We start from the raw sequence: 20,051 nt of genomic DNA on the forward strand, positions 1-20,051 counted from the left end.
ATGATCTGGAGACTTCAGCCTGGTCTGAAGTAGAATTATGGACTCGTGCTGAGATGTTGGGCATACCTGCAGAGGTATTTGCTGTGACCAGGTCACAAGCCAAAATGCATAAAGCTGAACCAGCTCTGGATCCTGAAACTATGGACCAGATGCTACCCAAGAGGAGGAGCAGTAGGGTTAAGGCTGGGCCTGCCCCTCTGTCTCAGATCTGAGATTCCCCTCCTGAGGGAGGAGAAGCAGATCCTGAAGAAGGAACTGCCCCAGAGGAACTTGAGCCTGGTCAGGTTGAGTTCTTGGGGGCAGGGGGACCTTCCAGGGAAGATCTGAGCAAAGAGCAACAGTGCTGCCCCACTCTTGAACCCCTCAGACAGCAGGCTGCTGCTGAGGCTGCTGGGAGTGCTAGTGGGTCCCATAAGGTTTATTGGGATGAGGGGCTCCTATATTCTGAGGCTAGAGATCCTACCCCTGGAGCCACCAGGAGGTTGATAATACCTCAGAAGTTTAGGGGGTTCCTCTTGACCCAGCACATGACATCCCATTAGCAGGACACTTGGGCCAAAACAAGATCTGGGACACACATGTCTGAGGACACCAAGGAGTTTTGTCGCTCCTGTGTCACTTGCCAAGCCAGTGGCAAGTCAGGTGGCACAACAAAGGCCCCCCTGATACCACTACCTGTGGTCCCCTTTGAAAGGGTAGGGATTGACATTGTTGGCCCCCTTGACCCACCAACTGCATCTGGGCACAGATTTATACTGGTTTTAGTGGATCATGCCACCAGGTATCCAGAAGCTATACCCCTAAGGACTACCACAGCTCCTGTGGTAGCAAGAGCCCTCATTGGAGTTTTCTCCAGAGTGGGTTTCCCTAAGGAGGTCATTTCTGACAGAGATTCTAACTTTATGTCAGGATATCTAAGTGCAATGTGGAAGGAGTGTGGTGTCAACTACAAATTCACTACTCCCTATCACCCACAATGCAATGGGTTAGTTGAGAGATTCAACAAAACCCTAAAGGGAATGATTAAAGGCCTCCCAGAAAAGCTTAGGCGAAAATGGGACCTTTTACTTCCCTGCCTTCTGTTTGCATTCAGGGAGGTTCCACAGAAGGGGGTTGGCTACAGCCCTTTTGAACTTCTGTTTGGGCACCCTATTAGAGGACCATTATGTTTGGTGAAGGAGGGATGGGAGTTACCTCTCAAACCTCCCAAACAGGATGTGATGGACTATGCACTTGGTCTCCGCTCCAGGATGGCAGAGTATATGAAGAAGGCCACTAAAAACCTTGAGGCAAGTCAAGAATTACAAAAAGCTTGGCATGACCAAAAGGCTGTCCTGACTGTTTACCAGCCAGGCCAGAAAGTGTGGGTGTTGGAGCCTGTGGCCCCAGCAGCTCTCCAGGACAAATGGAGTGGCCCCCATAGAAATTGTTGAGAAAAAGGGAGAGGTCACCTACTTGGTAGATCTTGGCACTCCCAGGAGCCCCCTTAGGGTGCTCCATGTCAACAGACTTAAGCCATATGTGGACAGGGCTGACATGAGCTTGCTCATGGCAACTGATGAGGACCAGGAGGACGAGAGTGACCCTCTCCCTGACCTGCTTTCACAGAACCCTGATGATGGATCAGTTGATGGTGTTGCTTTGGCAAGCAGCCAAACTGAACATCAACAAACTGAATGTAGACAAGTGCTACATAAGTTTAGACATATGTTTAGCCTGACCCCAAGTCAGACTTCCTGGTGCACCCATGAGGTGGACACTGGAGACAGTCTGCCTGTAAAGAGAAAAATCTACAGGCAACCTGACCATGTCAGGGATTGTATCAGGACTGAAGTCCAAACAATGTTGGAGCTAGGTGTTATTGAGCCCTTAGATAGCTCTTGGGCTAGCCCAGTAGTCCTTGTGCCAAAACCTCACACCCAGGGTGGTAAGAAAGAGATGAGGTTTTGTGTTGACTACAGAGGCCTCAATGCAGTCACCAGGACTGATGCCTACCCAATACCAAGGGCAGATGAACTAATAGACACTTTGGCCTCAGCCAAGTATCCCAGTACATTTGACCTTACAGCTGGCTATTGGCAAATCAAGTTAGCTGATGATGCCAAGGCTAAAACAGCATTTTCGACCCCTGGTGGGCACTATCACTTTGTGGTAATGCCCTTTGGTTTGAAAAATGCACCTGCCACATTTCAGAGGTTGGTGAATAAAGTCCTGACTGGTATGGAAACCTATTGCTCAGCTTATCTTGATGACATTGTTGTCTTTAGTTCCACCTGGCAGGATCACCTGGTCCACCTCAGGAATGTACTGGAGGTCCTGCAGAGAGCAGGCCTCACTTTCAAGGCCATTAAGTGCCAGATAGGGCAGAGTCAGGTTGTGTACCTGGGCCACCTTGTAGGTGGAGGCCAGGTTCAACCATTGCAGAGCAAGATCCAGACCATAATGGAATGGGTAGCTCTAACCACCCAGACACAGGTGAGAGCCTTCTTGGGCCTGACTGGGTATTACAGGAGGTTTGTTAAGGGATATGGATCTATAGTGACCCCCTTAAATGATCTGACCTCCAAGAAAATGCCAAAAAAGGTTCAGTGGACAGCTAGCTGTCAAAAGGCATTTGATGTCCTCAAGCAGGCAATGTGCACTGCGCCCATCTTACAGAGTCCATATTACAAAAAGAAGTTCATTGTCCAAACAGATGCTTCAGAGCTAGGTGTGGGAGCTGTACTGTCTCAACTTAATGATGAAGGTCAAGACCAGCCAGTAGCTTTCATAAGCAGAAGGCTGACCCCTAGAGAGAAACGTTGGTCAGCTATTGAGAGGGAGGCCTTTGCTGTGGTATAGGCCCTGAAGAAGCTGAGGCCATACTTGTTTGGCACTCACTTCATAGTTCAGACTGACCATAAGCCCCTCCTATGGCTCAAACAGATGAAAGGTGAAAATCCTAAACTGCTCAGGTGGTCCATTTCCCCACAGGGGATGACAATACAGTGGAACATAGACCTGGGACCCAACATGCCAATGCAGATGGACTCTCAAGGTATTTCCACTTAGAACATGAAGACTCAACTGGTCAAGGTTAGTTTAATGTCCCTGCGTTGGGGGGGGGGGGGGTTGAGTAGGAGAGTAGGATCTGCACTTATGTTGCCCCCACTTTTTTTCTGATGTATACACTGGTTTCTGGCTATAGTCTGGCTGGGTCCCTGCTAATCAGGGCCCCAGTCTCACTGATCTCTCTAAACAACTTGGTGTGCATATTAGATGCACTAGTGATTGGATACTGTGGTACCTTATAAGCCCCTAGTATATGGTACCTTGGGTACCTAGGGCATAGGTACTTCACAGGCCTACCAGGGGCTGCAGCATGTATTATGCCACCCCTGGGAAGCATTCTCAATCTGACACCACAGTCCTGCTACTGCAGCCTGTGTGAGGTAGTGTTAGCACTCCTCACTGAGGTATAGGTTCCTATATCTCACCATACTGAGGTTCTGGACTTTTAAGAGTCCAGAGGTGTCAGGGAAACAACACCCGAAGACCTCTGAGTTCCTTCCTGTCTCGGTGCACAAATAAACAGAGACGCGGGTTTCTCGATGGTGGCGTCAGAGACCAAGATTTATTCACTGCAGGGACACAGAAGTCATAGGAACCACACAGAGGCAGAATCTACGAGACTGTTCAAATTGCATTAAGTGGGTTGTTCCTTAAATACACGAAAAATGTCTTTAGGCAACATTACACGAATATTTCTCATGCCCAACCCGGTATCCCAAACAAACAGTAAATAGACATCAGACAATAACTAATCGTAGGTTTTCGGTATTCGATCAGGTCCCCTTGTCAGTTTTCCATTCTTTGCCCGATCCTCCCCATCATAAAAATCGTAACCTCCCCATTGTAAAAGCCCAGAAGGAGAGGAGCAGAGCCAGGTGCAAAGGATTGAAAAGTAGGATAAGAGGTGTTTATGGATCATAAACGGGCATGGCTACCGTCTTCGGCCTTTCAGTTAGGACAGCGGACACGAGAACCAGTATAGCAGGACTGGCCTCAGGCAAGGGAGGCAGCTTGATTCTGCCTAGTCATGCAGCGTCAGTCTTTCTCGGGGCTCGAGCTTACGTATCCTTAACAAGGTGATTCTGCCGGGGTCATCGCCCGTTCATTGACTATGTGAGGGCAAGAAACAAAATGGATGCCGTAACTAAAATGGATGCCATGACTTAACAACAGAATGCCCTATTTCTCAGTGAATTCATGCTAGTTGCGCAGCGAAAACACTGTCATGCATATAATGGATCATTTACGGTTCATTGGTACCAAAATCGTGTCAGTACTACGATACCGAATACACGGGTTCGGATCGCTACAGAACCTCAGACCGTCCTTTTGCCCTTACATAGGCAATAACTTACTCTATGTCAGAGTCCATTTCTACGTTCATCAGGTCACTGATATGTTGCTGAAGCATTACTCTATCCCGTGGCGTATCTCTAAAAACAGGTGGTCTTCTTACGCATATCGAAACACAAAGGCTACATAAGGCGGGACCACACTGAACAATGAGACAGCACGAAAATAAAAATACCAACGCAACACCAGTGACTATCAGAACCTTCCATCCCCACGCAGATAACAAACTCCAGAACCATCCCATTAATGACCAGTCACCTTCCTCTACATCAATAGAGTCAGAGATTTTATGTAACTTAGAGATGGCCTTATATACCGTTGGCTCATTATCTGGGATAAAAACACAGCAACTCGACTGGATCATCTTACATACCCCACCTCGATCCGCAAGTAACACATCAAGGACCATACGGTTCTGTAACGTCATGAGGCGATCCGCTTGAAGCTCAGCTGTCAGGTTACTAAGGGCACCCGCAGTTTCGGTGATAGTGGATTCAACTACCCGTGTTAGTTGACGTAAGTTTCTACTGTTGGCCATAGGCCCCCAGAATGGAAGGAAACCTTTGAAGAAGTCTCCTGCTTCTTGGCCTGCAGTATCTTCTTTACTGAAAACACCTCTCACAGCTCTAGTTTTGTGATAGTCCGGTGCAGCAGTGTATGTCGGAGGTAACAGTTGAGCGATATAACATGAGCCTGAGAAGTCAGCAGGCAGCCATGTGTATGCTCTGTCTTTGCAAACAAAATAGGTGCCCTTAGCAGCTAAAAATGCAGGGGAAGACTGTGACGGGAAAACGTATGTTTCGATACAGTCACTCTTCCCTAGTCGAGCTTTCGGATTCCTCCCATTTCCTTGCAAACAGACCTGACCTTGGTGGGGTACGACCCAGATCGGAGTCGAGCTTTTACGTTTGTTCTCACCCAAAGTAATGCCATATTCCGTAACATTCCAACCCATGTAAACTCGCAATTCATCCTTGGGAATGAACGGAGTGTTATTGACGTCTCTAACCATGTCAGTGATTCCTTTTACCAAGGCTCTATTAGCGGAGTTATACCTAGTGGAACGCGGAGGTCGTGGAGGATAGGTCTCTAGAGCATAAGCGAACATGGTCTGAAATGCCCAAAATGATCCATTATAACTAAAGGGCAGAACCAGATAAGGGATGCCCTTGTCCATGGTATGTGGTATCAAGCCACACACCCAGCAGTTTTTTGTGTTAACCACTAGTTGATGTTGGTGCAAGAGTTGAATGAAGGTGTTATTTATAAACTCAGAGCGTCGAGCTTGCTCGTGGGCAGGAAAAGGATGGAAAGAATGAAGAGAAACAACAGTCGGAGAAACGGGAACACGGGGAGATACTGTAGATGTAACAGGTGTAAAGATCAACTGAATACCAAAAATAATTCCGCCTACCAAAGTTATTAAAACAATCAGAAGTGTCAGAGCACATTGCATTAGAAAACATTTGCTATACAATATGTCATATAGTTTTGTCTTGTGCACATTTATGACGTTAACCCGTCGCAGTTTAGGAAGCTCCATCTTCTACAACCGTTCGCAACGGATGGTTTGTACCTGTTAAAATATTGCCTCTGTCTACCCTGGGAGTTCCCAAAGTAAACAGAAGGAACCGACCTTGTGTCTGGTTCCCTGCAAATTAAAACAAGGCACACGTTACGACCCTACGGTAACCCAGACGGCCAGGTGAGAGAACAACAAAAACGAAAAAGATAAAAATTTAGAGCAAACTTCCTGACTGAATGGAATGCAATAAGATCAAAACAGTTTTCAAACAGAAAGGTAATTATGCAATGTCATTAGTTCATAGCATGAGAACGTAGATTATATCTGTACTTCCCGGGTCTTGTCTGATCTTGGAATAGCTGGTCTACAGGTGCAGAAATGTTCGACTCCACAGGTGACAAATGTTCACTTTGTACAACACTCTGTCCAGGGTTCAGAGGAGCAGTTCCTGCTGAGGTGTCAAAGTTCTGCGTTTCAGTTCGTGGGTCCGTTATGTACTCTGCATCACTAAAAGGGATGAGCCTAGGAACAGGTTCTGTCTCGGATACACCAAATCCCTGTCTAACCCAGTTGTCATAAGGGAGTGGGAGAGGGACACGCTTCGTATGGCTAGCGTGCACCCAATTCTTCCTTCCAGCTAGGCGTACAGCAGTTCTCGTTGTTAGGAGTACCTGGAACGGACCCACGAATCTTGGCTGGAGGTTCCGGGTTCGTTCAAAATTCCGTACCACCACTTGGTCTCCTGGTCTCAACGTGTGGCCTGGACTCTCTGGCAGTTTAGGCAAGGATTCGAATACCTGTTGATGAATAAGGCTTAGTTTAGCAGTCAAGTCATAAAGATAATCAATCAACATTGGATATTCGATCTGTTTGAATTCCTTTGGCCTAGGGACTCCCCAAACATTAGCAGGACGACCGAACACAATCTCATATGGGCTAAGCCCTACTCGAGAGTGTACAGTCGCTCTAGTGGACAGTAGAGCTAAAGGCAGTGCATCTGGCCAAGATAGACCAGTGGAAGCTTGAATTTTAGCAAGTTTCAGCTTCAGGGTACCATTGTACCCTTCAACCAACCCTGCTGACTGTGGGTGATTCGCACTGTGGAATTTCTGGGTGATACCCAGACCCGTACACACACTCTTCATGACTTTCCCTACAAACTCGCTTCCATTGTCTGACCAAGCAATCCGTGGCATACCATACCTGGGGAAGTATTCTTTGAGGAGGATTTTGGCAGTGGACATAGCAGTGTTATCCTTTAATGGATATGCCTCAATCCATCTTGAAAAGGCACAGACTACCACTAAGACATATTTAAGATTGTTACACCTGTCCATGTGGATAAAATCCAACTGAATCACTTCAAAGGGACAAGAAGGGGGAGCAAAATGACCAGTTGGGGTTGGGGTTCCCTTGCCAGGATTATGCATCAGGCATATCATGCAGTTTTTCACCACTCTTTCCGCACACTTAGTAATTCCATCATTCTTCCATACTGGAGCTAACATTTTACAGATCCCTTTCGAACTGATGTGCGCCGCTCCATGCGCCATCGTGACTACTGCGAGCACATACGCATCAGGTAACATCCAACGCTGCTGTTCAGACAAATCAACCCAACATCCACTTGAATCCATTTTACCCGTTTTCTCCTTCCATTCATTCTTCTCATTTTCAGTTGCTTCATTCTGGATTGCCTTTACACTTTCAATCGTATTCTCACACATCCCTGATTCAGCAATCCATCTTGCAGACGTTGCAACGTACATTCGGCTCGTCATGTTCTTGGCCGTTTCTTTGGCGACCTCATCAGCGAACGCATTCCTACGGCCAACATCATCCGTAATCTTTCGATGTGCACTGCACTTCACAATCGCAACTTCATTCGGTAGGGTCAGAGATTCCAATAGATCGCTGACTAACTGTCCATGTTGGATCTTAGTCCCATGGGACATGAGAAAACCTCTTTCTTTCCACAGACGTCCAAAACTATGTGCTACGCCGAAGGCGTATTGGCTATCAGTAAACACATTCAATCTCTTTCCCTCAGCTAAAACACACGCTCTTGTTAATGCAATTAATTCTGCAGCTTGAGCAGAATTCTGACTTACTCTTGCGGTCTCAACAATCGTACTCAAAGTCGTAACTGCATACGCGGCCGTCACATCACCATTCTGTAGTTTGAAACACGATCCATCGACATATAAAGTACCATCTGGATCTAGTAACGGAGTAGCTTTTAAATCAATCCTACCTTTTGTCTCTTCCTCAGTTCTGAAACAACAATCATGGGGCTCTGAATCACTCGACTCCTGAGTAGTCGGCAACAGCGTTGCTGGATTCAATATGTTGCATCGCTTGATCTGAATGTGACTTGCCAAAAGCGTCAGCTCATAGCCTGATAGTCTAGCACTGGTGAGGTGCTGAGTTTTTGTTCGATTCATGAGTGTATCCACAGCATGTGGAACCATGACTACTAACATGTTGTTCATGACTAGTCCAGCAGACTGTCGAATAGACACTGCAGCTGCTGCTGTAGCTCTCAAACAACTTGGCAATGCTCTGGCTACCGGGTCTAATGTGGATGAGAAATATGCACAAGGCCGCTGTTTGTCACCAAATTGTTGCGTTAATACACTCAACGCACAACCTTCTCTTTCATGGACATATAAAGTAAACGGCTTACTGTAGTCAGGAATACCCAACACAGGAGCTGAACACAGCGCATCACGTAAGTCGGAGAAGCTCTGTTGACATTCATCAGACCATGGCAAAGCGCTCGGAACACCTTTTCCAGTCAGGGCCACCAATGGTTTCGCCATGAGAGAAAAATTTGGGATCCATTGCCTGCAGTATGACGTAATACCCAAAAACGCACGTACTTCTCTCTGTGTGCTTGGTATAGTCATCTGCGAAATTGCTTTGATTCTCTCTGGGGTCAACCTTCTTCCCTCCTTTGACAAAAGATGACCTAAGTAGGTCACTACTTGGCAACAATATTGCAGTTTAGAAGGTGAAACCTTGTGATGTAAGTCTGACAAATGACATAATAAAGAAATTGTAGCTATTTTGCAAGTTTCCTTGTCATCAGCAGCCAGTAAAAGATCATCTACATATTGGATCAGAGCAACACCAGGAGGAAGTACAAGAGCATCTAATTGACTCTTCAATGCTTGGCTGTAAATTGAGGGGCTCTCACAATAACCTTGTGGAGCGCGTTTGAATCTGAAACTGCGACCTCCTAAGGAGAAACCAAAAATGTCTCTACTTTCCTCGGCTATCGGAATGCTGAAGAAGGCATTCTTCAAGTCGATCACTGTAAACCATGAGGCTGAGGCAGGAATCAACGTCAATAATGCAGTGATATCTGGTACCACAGGAAACTGCGGAATCACTATTTTGTTAACTTCTCTGAGGTCAATCACAAATCTGTAGATTGGAGGTTTAGACGGGTCAGTGCGTTTTAAAATCGGCAGAACAGGACTATTGCAGACATTTCCTCTAGTTTCCTCTATCACATCTTTCTGTATTAAGTCTTTCACAATCAGCAAGAGTGCACGTTCGCCTTCATTCGAAATCCGATACTGTGGGATTCGTGGGCATCTAACATTCGCTTTCAGACTTACCACATAAGGGGCAATTTCCAAGAGGCCTACATCGTTAGGACCAGTCGCCCAAAGAGTATCAGGGAGAGAACGCAGCTCCGGTGGGAGCTTATCCATTGACATATACATTGGAGAGATGACTCTTTTGCCTAATGTGAGCTGTACTCCTGAAGGAGAACAGTATAGTGTCGCATGCAGGCGTTTCAACAGATCTAAACCAAGCAGATTCTCATTACAACCGGTTGTTAGGATAAGGGGTGCTTCTAGTTCGCATGGCCCAACAGAAATTGATAAAGGACTGGAAACAGGATTGTGAACAGGGGCGCCTGAGAAACCTACTGAAGTGTTCGTTAAGCCAGACAAAGGTGCGCCAGGGAGTTTCGCATGCATAATTGAACTTTTTGCCGCACCAGTATCCAACAGAAACGGTTCGACCACGCCTGATGTAACTACTGCGACATAAGGTCCACTCTGATCAACTGGAACTGATACTACTCCCTCTCTTTACCTGTGGCTGTCCTAGTACTCGCTTCTCTGAATCTCTTCATTATGATCATAGTAATCTTCAACATGATACTGTGGAGATCTACCTAGTTGCGCAGGTTGTACATTTCGCTGATCGAAATAATTTGATGGGCGATCGGCCTGTGGTGTCATTGTACCACGTCCTCTACCTCTAGGTGCTTGCATAAACCCAACATTACCTCTCTGAGCTGGGACACCACTAGTCTGTACGTGCAGTACCGGACACTCATTCTTATAATGACCCTCCTTTTTACAATAGGCACACTGATTCCATGCTAACTGTTGTCGGGAAAAACCATAATTAAATCTTTGGGACGTCCCTTGCTGGAATTGTGGCTGTTGCTGAAACTGGGGTCGCTGCTGTGAATCTGACTGATTCGAGCGAGGCGGATACGCCTGTTGCAATAGTACTTTAGTCTTCAAATCTTTTGTCTTCTTTTCTGACTTTTCCTTCTCTTCTTTCTCTCTATTCTCGTAATACTGAGCAGTTGCAAGTATCTGTGCTGTCGTCGACACTGCCCATGCACTTTCAGAATCCTTTAACTTGTTACTAAGCTCAGGTAGTAAATTAAACACGAACTTGTCGACAAACAACCTCTGGCCTCCCTCAGTACTCATATCTTGCCCACTGTGGTCTACGAAGGTCTCTTCAAATCTAGTGAAAAAGTCAGAGACGCTTTCGTCCTTCTTTTGCTTGCATGCCGATAGTTTATCCCAATTAACTCGTAACGCTGGCATCAGCGTTTTCATCAGATTAATTATTCTGCCAGGTAAGGCAGCAATCAGAGGTTCAGGTTTAGCACCGCCAACTTGTTGCGCATCTGCTGCTACAATAGCTGGCCAATCACCTCCTAGGGCGACCGGGTGGTTCTCTTGCCGAATCTTGGCCCATATAGGCTGTGGCACTACATTGCCAAATAGCATTTCAATGTCTGCCAAATTCATGACACACGCTTGAACTGTCTGTGTTAACTCTTTATAATAACCAGCAGGGTTTTTACGCGGGTCCGGCAGCGCTTGTTTTACTGCTAATACTTCGGCCCGCTTCCAAGGGATGTGTATCCACACTCTCTGGAATTGTGCCGGAGCAGCTGCAATACCATTAGCCCCATCAGCTTGAACTGCATCACGCCATATCGGTGGAACTTCCCTCATCGGATATTGACCTCGTCTTTTCCTAGTAATCGGTGAACCATCAGGGTCTCTTGGCGCTCGAAGAGGGAAATCATCCCTATAAGCTAAAATCAGTTCTATCGCTTCCCTTACTTCTGAACCTATCACCATTCCTGCGGCAAATTTCTGCTGAACATTTATCAGATCAGAGGGGACGGAATCTAAGTCATCATCTTCCCATTCCTCACGCACAAGAGAACACATCACGTCAAAAACGTAACGTTGAGTTGGTTCATTCCATTGCATAAAGGTATCTGACACTCTTCGTGCATCATACTTCGCAGCTTTCGACATCCACCTAAGAGCTGTCGAATCTAACATTTCTCGTTCCTGGGGACCAGGAAGCTGGCTACGTCTCTGTATAGAGTTAGAAACGGGGGTCCCAATTAAAGACCTGTAGAAAGGAGTTAAGATATTAGTTACAGAGTCGGTTATTTTCCGACGAACGGAAAGCGGAGTCAGAATGTCCACAGGGTTCGGGGACAGGGCAGCTGGAGCAGATGAAATAGTAAGGGTGGGAGTAGTAGGTAAAGCAGTTTGCGAAACGACAGGCAAAGGCGGAACAGGCGACCCAGGAAGAGGGGGTGCCGAAGGAACATTAACCACGGGAAGGACAGGAGCTGGAATCAAAGGAAGTGGAGCAACTATTCCAGGCTGACCAGCAGCTGGCTGTACAACAGGTAGTAACTGTGGTACTGTAATACCCTGTGCATACGGTGGAGGTGAATTCAACAGGTAAGACAACAGAGGATCCTTTTCATGGTCCTCTATCGGCTTAGTAGGACAAGATGGCAATACAGGGTAACATTTATCAATTGCCAAATTATATTTTCTATTCGCCATCTCCATTGCTTTCTCAGTCTCGTTGACATGCAGCTGCCTAGCAGACTCCATTAAAGTCAACCCTTTCTCTTTCTGTTCTTTCTTCGTCTTCCTAATTTCTCTCTGTTTGGCTTCTTTACGCCATACGCGAAAAGAATCAAACATTGCCGGCCGAGCTTTTCTTTTAAACAACTTCATTTCTAGATTGTCTAGAATTTCACTTTCGAAGCTACCATGCGGTGGCCAACTAAGGACACCATCTTTTCTGGTATAACGGACCCATACTTCATTATACGTAATAGGACCTACACCATGTTTACAATAGAGCTCATATGTAGGAGTTCCAATCGGAGGAACCGAACACGAATCCTCCAACCGGGAATCCCCGTTGCAACGTAACCAGGACAGGAAACAATTACTACTGTTAGTCATGATAAACAAAGACAAATTCCAACCAAAATGCGCAGGGAACTTAGGCCTACCAAAATGAACCAATACCAAAACAAAGATTATCTAAACAAGAGCAACCAATGATAATCTACGAATTAAACCAGAGCAACAAAGAACGACCAAACTGAGCGCAACCCACTTAATACTTAACTGAAATGTGGAAGACGTCACCAAGGAGAACCCGTCTACGTCTCGCCGTACTAAGGTCTGCACCTCGGGTCCAAGACAGGGCGACAGTCAAGGCAGCGGTCCTCTGTAGCCGTCTGGGAACGGGAACCCTCGTGGAAGAGATCGTCGGGCCACTTTTACGACATGCAGGGATCGATGAAGCGGGGTACCTCCCTCCGGAATCTTCACACGAAACTTCTCGAACTTTTCAGGCTTTGGACCGGTACCGGATGACGTCGCCCTACGTTGGGCGCCAATTTGAGGTTCTGGACTTTTAAGAGTCCAGAGGTGTCAGGGAAACAACACCCGAAGACCTCTGAGTTCCTTCCTGTCTCGGTGCACAAATAAACAGAGACGCGGGTTTCTCGATGGTGGCGTCAGAGACCAAGATTTATTCACTGCAGGGACACAGAAGTCATAGGAACCACACAGAGGCAGAATCTACGAGACTGTTCAAATTGCATTAAGTGGGTTGTTCCTTAAATACACGAAAAATGTCTTTAGGCAACATTACACGAATTTTTCTCATGCCCAACCCGGTATCCCAAACAAACAGTAAATAGACATCAGACAATAACTAATCGTAGGTTTTCGGTATTCGATCAGGTCCCCTTGTCAGTTTTCCATTCTTTGCCCGATCCTCCCCATCATAAAAATCGTAACCTCCCCATTGTAAAAGCCCAGAAGGAGAGGAGCAGAGCCAGGTGCAAAGGATTGAAAAGTAGGATAAGAGGTGTTTATGGATCATAAACGGGCATGGCTACCGTCTTCGGCCTTTCAGTTAGGACAGCGGACACGAGAACCAGTATAGCAGGACTGGCCTCAGGCAAGGGAGGCAGCTTGATTCTGCCTAGTCATGCAGCGTCAGTCTTTCTCGGGGCTCGAGCTTACGTATCCTTAACAAGGTGATTCTGCCGGGGTCATCGCCCGTTCATTGACTATGTGAGGGCAAGAAACAAAATGGATGCCGTAACTAAAATGGATGCCATGACTTAACAACAGAATGCCCTATTTCTCAGTGAATTCATGCTAGTTGCGCAGCGAAAACACTGTCATGCATATAATGGATCATTTACGGTTCATTGGTACCAAAATCGTGTCAGTACTACGATACCGAATACACGGGTTCGGATCGCTACAGAACCTCAATACACACACATATAAACCTATCAGCCACCCCTAAAGCAGGCTCTATCAATCCTGAGGGCAGGGTGCTTGGTTTACTATGTGAGGGGGTGCTTCTGCATGAGCAGGACCCCTCTGCAGCTGGCAGAGTCTATTCTCTGCTGCTGCTTGTGGATGCGGTTAAACCATATACTCTTAAGTGCATTATAACCTCGCGGTAAATGCTAACTTTGGAATGACTGCATCAAAACATGTCGTGTTTGGTGTCAAACAACTTGGAATCATACCCCCACACCAGTAACTGGTGTGGGAGTATGATCCCACCCTTCTAGAGGGGATGACATGTACCCACTGTACTAAACGGTAGAAATCTCCTAGAGCCCTGGCATCACAAAATGGATGCCACCAGCACAGACACTGGGCTGCCCTCCTGCTGCTGACCGAAACTCGCAGTGGAGGAAGCATAACAAAAGTCATCCTGTCACAGGGAGGTGTCACCACCTCCCAGACAGGATTCAGTGTATTGGAGCTGGGTGGGTGCACTTCTAGAGTGCTTTGAAGTCCTGCACTGGGGGAGCAGTAGGCTCCTCTGTGCATATGCCAGCTCAAACCGGTTCAGGGGCTACCTGCCCCTGCTCTGGCGCGAAACTGGACAAAGGGAAGTGGGTGTAACCACCCACTACCCTGACCCTCCTAGAGGAGTGGTCATAGAGCTAGTCCCTCCCCTATCTTCACTATAAGATAGCAAGCATTGCCAATGCAATTCAGATTACCCTGATTGACGCCCTACTAAGAAGAATCTTGGCCCTTCGACGTTCCACTATCTCTGGAAGACTGAAGAATCTCCCTTGGAGTCAAGGAGTGACTCCCCTGCTTGGCAGGCACCAATAACCTCAATCAACGGTTGCAAACTTCACCGCTCCCGCCGGAGTCCGAAGTCCCTGCGGCCCCAGAAGCGGATTTCCAGACCTCTCGACGGCCATTTTGAGTCCCCAGCAAAGCTGTGGCATCTGGACCCCACGAGTGACGAGGAACTGCAATACCTGGGAACCGTGCACTGATTTTGATTGCAAACCCTAAACAACGTTCTACAAACTTGTGCTTTGGACCATTTGTGGCCCAAGTCCCCAGAAGGTCTTGTTCCAAAAATCAGCGGCCTACCCCGTCCCGAGTGACCGTGGGCTCCTGTGAAACTTTTCCTGTGGCGGTGTCTTCGCGATCACTTACCCGTTGGCTAGTGGGTCCCTCGAAGACTTTCTCAACGATTCAAAGGGCTCTCCTGGTTGCTCCGGGCTTGCCCTCACTTACCCTTGCTGGGTAAGTCCATCAGACCTTGCTGGTCTGCATCACCGACTATCTTCAGTCCACATGAGACTTGCAGTTGCTAAGGCTGTTTGGCTCCAATCCGGTTGCCGACACCGCCATCAGCTGCAGACGTCGTGGGACAGTCCGAATCCAGCTGCTGGTCATCGTCGATCCCTCCTGGACCTAGTGAGCGAAGAGACAAAACACCATCGATGACCTGAAGCGACGCGACATCTGTGGTCATCCATCCTGCTGGCCACCGGTCACTGGCAAGTGACTTTGAACACTGTCCCTTCAATTTTCAGGTCTTCTTCATCTTCAATCCACCTTCGGATTCCAGCGGACACCTCTTCAGTCGTCTCAAGCAGCAAGTCTTCATTGGTCTCCATTGAAAACAGCATCGCGACCCGACACTAAAAGACACCTATGCACCCGGCTTCCCTGGGTGAGGTAACTCGTGCACTCCGGTGCCCAAGTGTGTGTTGGCCCTTGAAATACTTACCCTGTAAGTGGCTTGCTTCTTGACTTCTTCGAAGTGCCCTAAAACTTTAAAATACAAACCGCGACTTGCTCCATTGTCACCTATAGGAAACCCGCGGCTGTGTTTAGACACTGCACGCGTCTCCCGTGGGCTTGTTACTTACCTGCTAACACTGCAGTAGTGAAGCCCCAGCGATTCCCAAGGCCCTAGGCTTTGTCATTTTGCAAGTCGACTTTGTTAAACCATTTTCTTAGTATATGGTCTGGTACGCCCCTAGGGCTCCAGCCATATTTGTGCTTACTTTATTGAGAACTGTTGACATTTGAATGTGTATCTGGGTTCTAATTTCATAAAGAGATTAGTAGAGTGTATCTAGAAATAAATACATATATATTTGATATATATACCTGTGTGGTGTCCTTTTCATTTGGTAATTCAAGAGATTATAAAGTTAAACAAGCTGCTTTACATTCCTCAGAGACTTAGCCTGAAAGCAGCTCTCCACAGCTACCACTAGGATAGCTTTCTTTAAAAGGTTGTCTTAAACCTATCTACCATAAGAGTCGAATTGGACTGGTGAAAGGTGGCCACTATAACTAGTGGCCAGCATATGCCAGGCCAACTTCTCACAGAAGGGAAATCCTTTAAAGAGAGTATTCTTCTCTCTGGATTTCCCTTCTCTTTTTGAAACTCAGGAGCAGCAACATTGTCGTGGGGTCACCAGGCCTTTAAGTGGAAGCTTTTTCAAGATCAAATATATATACAAGCCATAGTTGCTGCTTATTTAGCTTATGCAACTAACAACAATTGGCAAAGCCAATAGTCAGGTATGATGTTACTTGTTGTATCATCTATCTGGATGCAATGACAAACAGCAAAATACAAGTTGGGCGGCACACTATGCTTAGCACAGATCTTTAGCTTATGTGTTTTTAAGCCACGCCCTTGAATACACTGCCCACGCCCCTTCGAGAGACCCCCCGCGTTTTTTCTTCCCACTTAAAGCCCAGCCCATACTCACCCTCTTGTGCCAATTTTCCAATCCCAGATTCGACTAGCCATTGGCACTACTCCCTTCCTGTAAACCCATCCCCGTTTTCCTGCTTACCGCTTTGTCACGCTGTCCTTTTTTCCTCTACATTTAACCTGTCCATTTTCAATTTTCTCTTAAATAAAGTTTTTTCAGCCCATTTTCATCAAGATGACTTGCTTCATTTTAGAAATATGTCAAAATAAGAGATTTGTTCTAGGAAGAATGTTCACTTCAGATGGAGTGATATTTGCGGGTGCTAGAAGAACATAGTCCAATTCTCGATCAATTTCTTACCCAGCTTTAAAAAAAAAAAAATAATAAAACCCCAACAACTTTGTACTGATTGATGCATCAAAGCTTAGGAGGTAATGACAGCAGAGGCGAGACCATCAGGGGATCATAATCTCTTGATTACACGGAAGACGCCTTTAGAGGCAGGCTCTTCTCCGTCCATCACTAGGTGGGCGTGCTTTGCAAGAGGCTTGAACTAATGTCTCTAGTTTTGGAGCACATTCAGCTTGAGGGGCAATGACACCCACATCTTTGTCTTTAAGAGGACACCTGGAAGACATTATGGCTGCTGACTGGTTTTCATCCAGGGTTGTGAGCAAGCTTTAAACAAGCAGAACCCTCACTTCTGGTGCTATATACGTATATAATGCAAAACACCCTAGCTATCGGGAAGGAAAGTTTCAGCTCTATTAGGGACACAGAGCCGAGGATTATCCCACCAGATGATCAATATTCTAACTGATCAAATTTCATGCTGGAGGAGCTTACTTCATGAAGGAAGGATATTTTGGGTTATTTTGATATTAGGAGTTTGATGATATCGCCAATGTCCATAATGTGGTGATTTAGGGAAGTAGTACTGTAATGGTACATGAAATCGAACAATGGTGTCTACCTTGCTTTTACATAGGTGTGGAACAGAAGCGTGAGTAAACTGAATTAGTGCGCAAGGGGACTTTGCACAAAGAAAGTGGAGAAATGTTGGACTTCTCAAAGGTGTATAGACTGTAGAGTGTACACACTGGTGGATTTATTTTGTCATTTGCCTGTATTCATAGGAAATGTACTTTTTGTTTGGTTTAATAAGTTAACTTAGTAACTGCTGAGTAATAAAGTGAAGGAAGGTTATGGGTAATGCTCGTCTCTCTATACTCATCATAAGCGAGTACGTTTTACATTCCTCATGTGCTCTGAGCCGATCTTTTAGATAATAAAGTTTCAGGGAAGTGTTAGGACGTGTTGAATGAGGGACAAACACAGAAGTTTTCGGTTACTAGAAATTTTGGATAGTACAACCAATGGCACATTAACTTTGTAACTTGATCCCTCACTGAAGAAGGGGTCTAATGTGAAGAGGGACACCACTTACCTTTCTGGAATCACTATGGCAGCATTGGGAGACTCAAGGGCCACAGACGTGCAAAGATCCCCGCATTCTCGGGACGATGTGGATTCTGCAATGGAGTGAAATGGGAGGGAGAGAAGGAAGGAGAGACAGACGGAAAACAATCAAGCAACCACTTACAGATGGGAGGGTAACGGCCTGGCTGGAATGGACGCATATGTCTGGAATTGAAACATCAAATTACCAGTCACAACACAAGAAAGGAAAATATAACTTACTATATCAGCATGTGTTTGGTGTGTGTAGTGCTGTAGATACACATGCTTTGCATACTTCTGCTATCTAGTGTTAAGCTTGGATGTTTGCATGTTGTTTTTATTCGCAGAAGCTATTACAGTTACGAAAGGTGCTGCAATGGCTCCTTTAATGGACAATACGCATGGGCAACGACTCAATCTTAGACTGTTTTTCGCACAGTGGGTGAGAATATGGAATGTGAAGTGAGCGTAGCACGGTGCAACATGCGTACTGAGAAGTGACCAGGTAATAGAAGAGATCTGTACTAAACACAAGCTTCTGGGGAGGAAGTTGGGTGCATGTTAATCTACAGCACAGCACTGTATGAACGGATGCTTGCAGGGAATCATTTCTCGTTTGTAGCATGTATGGCTGTAGATACACATGCTCTGTGGTGACTAGAGTGTGCCTGCTGCAGATGTCTGGAACAAAGTCCTCAAGACTGGCTAACCAGAGCCTGTTGATAAGCGAGGATGTTCACACTGTAGGGCTTGGTAAATGTGTGTTGGTTTTGACAGGTTTGCCGCTTTGCAGATGTCAACAAGTGGGATAATACCCAAGAGAGCTCCTTTCTTCGAGTTCAATGCGTCCGAGGTGACACAAGTAGAAATTTCTTACCTTAGTGGTACCTGGTTTGGATGCCCTTGACTATCCATCTTGCTATACCTACTTTAGAAATGGTGTGTCTCTTGTGAGGGTTTGCAAAAGATACAAAGAGCTGGAAAGGACTTCAAAAGGGCTTTGTTAAATCAATGGAATATAAAAGCTTTTTGACATCTAACATGTAGTGGTTTTTCCACAACCAAATCTAACGTGGAAGAGCGACACTACCCTAGGATTGGTTATGAGACCAACACGGTCTTTGTGAACATGAATAAAGGGTTTTTGCAGGGTGACTGCTTGCAGTTTTCTAATGCATCTGAGGGAAGCAAGGACCACCAGTAAGGCCACTTTCCAGCAGGGGAACTGTAGAGGGCAAGAGTGAAAAAGCTCAAATGCTAGCCCCATGAGCCTCGTGAGGACTAAATTACCACAAAGGGTGGAAAGAGGTCCACTGGGAGATAGGATTCTCCTAAGACCCTCCACAAACGTCTTGATTACTAGAATCCTAAATAATGGTAAATGTTACCCGTTTTGCAAGTAGGCTGCAAAGACAGCTAAGTTTAGGTGTATTGAGGTATGGGTGAGGTCGGACTTCTGCAGATGTAAAAGATAGCAGACCATGTCTTGACATTGAGCTTTAAGGGCTCCAGGTCTTTGGAGATGCAATAATGTACAAAGCTTCTCCACTTTGTGGCACAGCATGCATGTGTAGTGGGTCTTCACACTTCCTGTAGAAGGGTCATGAGTTTCTCGGGGAGGTTAAGATAGCCGAACTCTAAGACGTCAGCTGCCAGATTGCTAGGTTGAGCTGGACAGAATCTGGCCTTGACTCCACGTGAGAAGGTCTGGCCTGAGGGGAAGCTTCTCGTGGAGGCTGACAAGCAACTCCAGGAGCATTGAGTTATGGGGAGGCCTGGCCTAGCCGGGAGGAGGAAAAGAGTAGGCAAGGATTCCTGACCAGTTGATCCATAGAGCATTGCCCATGGACAATGGGTATGGATATCTGGAGCCGAAGTTAGAGCATTTTGCATTTCCACTGGTGGTCGAATAGGTCTATTTGTGTGGGTGCCCCAATGCTGGAAACACCTGTGTAAGACTTGTGGGCAGAGTTCCAACTTGTGGACTTGTTGATGCTTCTGGTTGAGCAGTTCAATAAAGCTGCTGTGCACCGTCGGAAA

The 20,051-nt window shown here is 46.4% G+C and overlaps 1 protein-coding gene across 1 annotated transcript in view; it reads right to left on the reverse strand.

Moving 5' to 3' along the window:
* LOC146870289 (uncharacterized) overlaps positions 1-20,051 on the reverse strand; it is a 112,926-nt gene that overhangs the window by 74,502 nt on the left and 18,373 nt on the right. Inside the window, 1 exon segment of the mRNA XM_085642461.1 lies at positions 17,998-18,082. Within this exon segment, the coding sequence (XP_085498587.1) occupies positions 17,998-18,082 (85 nt within the window).

Source organism: Triturus cristatus, chromosome 1_1 (genome assembly GCF_964204655.1).
Source record: "Triturus cristatus chromosome 1_1, aTriCri1.1, whole genome shotgun sequence".
In the NCBI taxonomy this organism is placed as follows: Eukaryota; Metazoa; Chordata; class Amphibia; order Caudata; family Salamandridae; genus Triturus; species Triturus cristatus.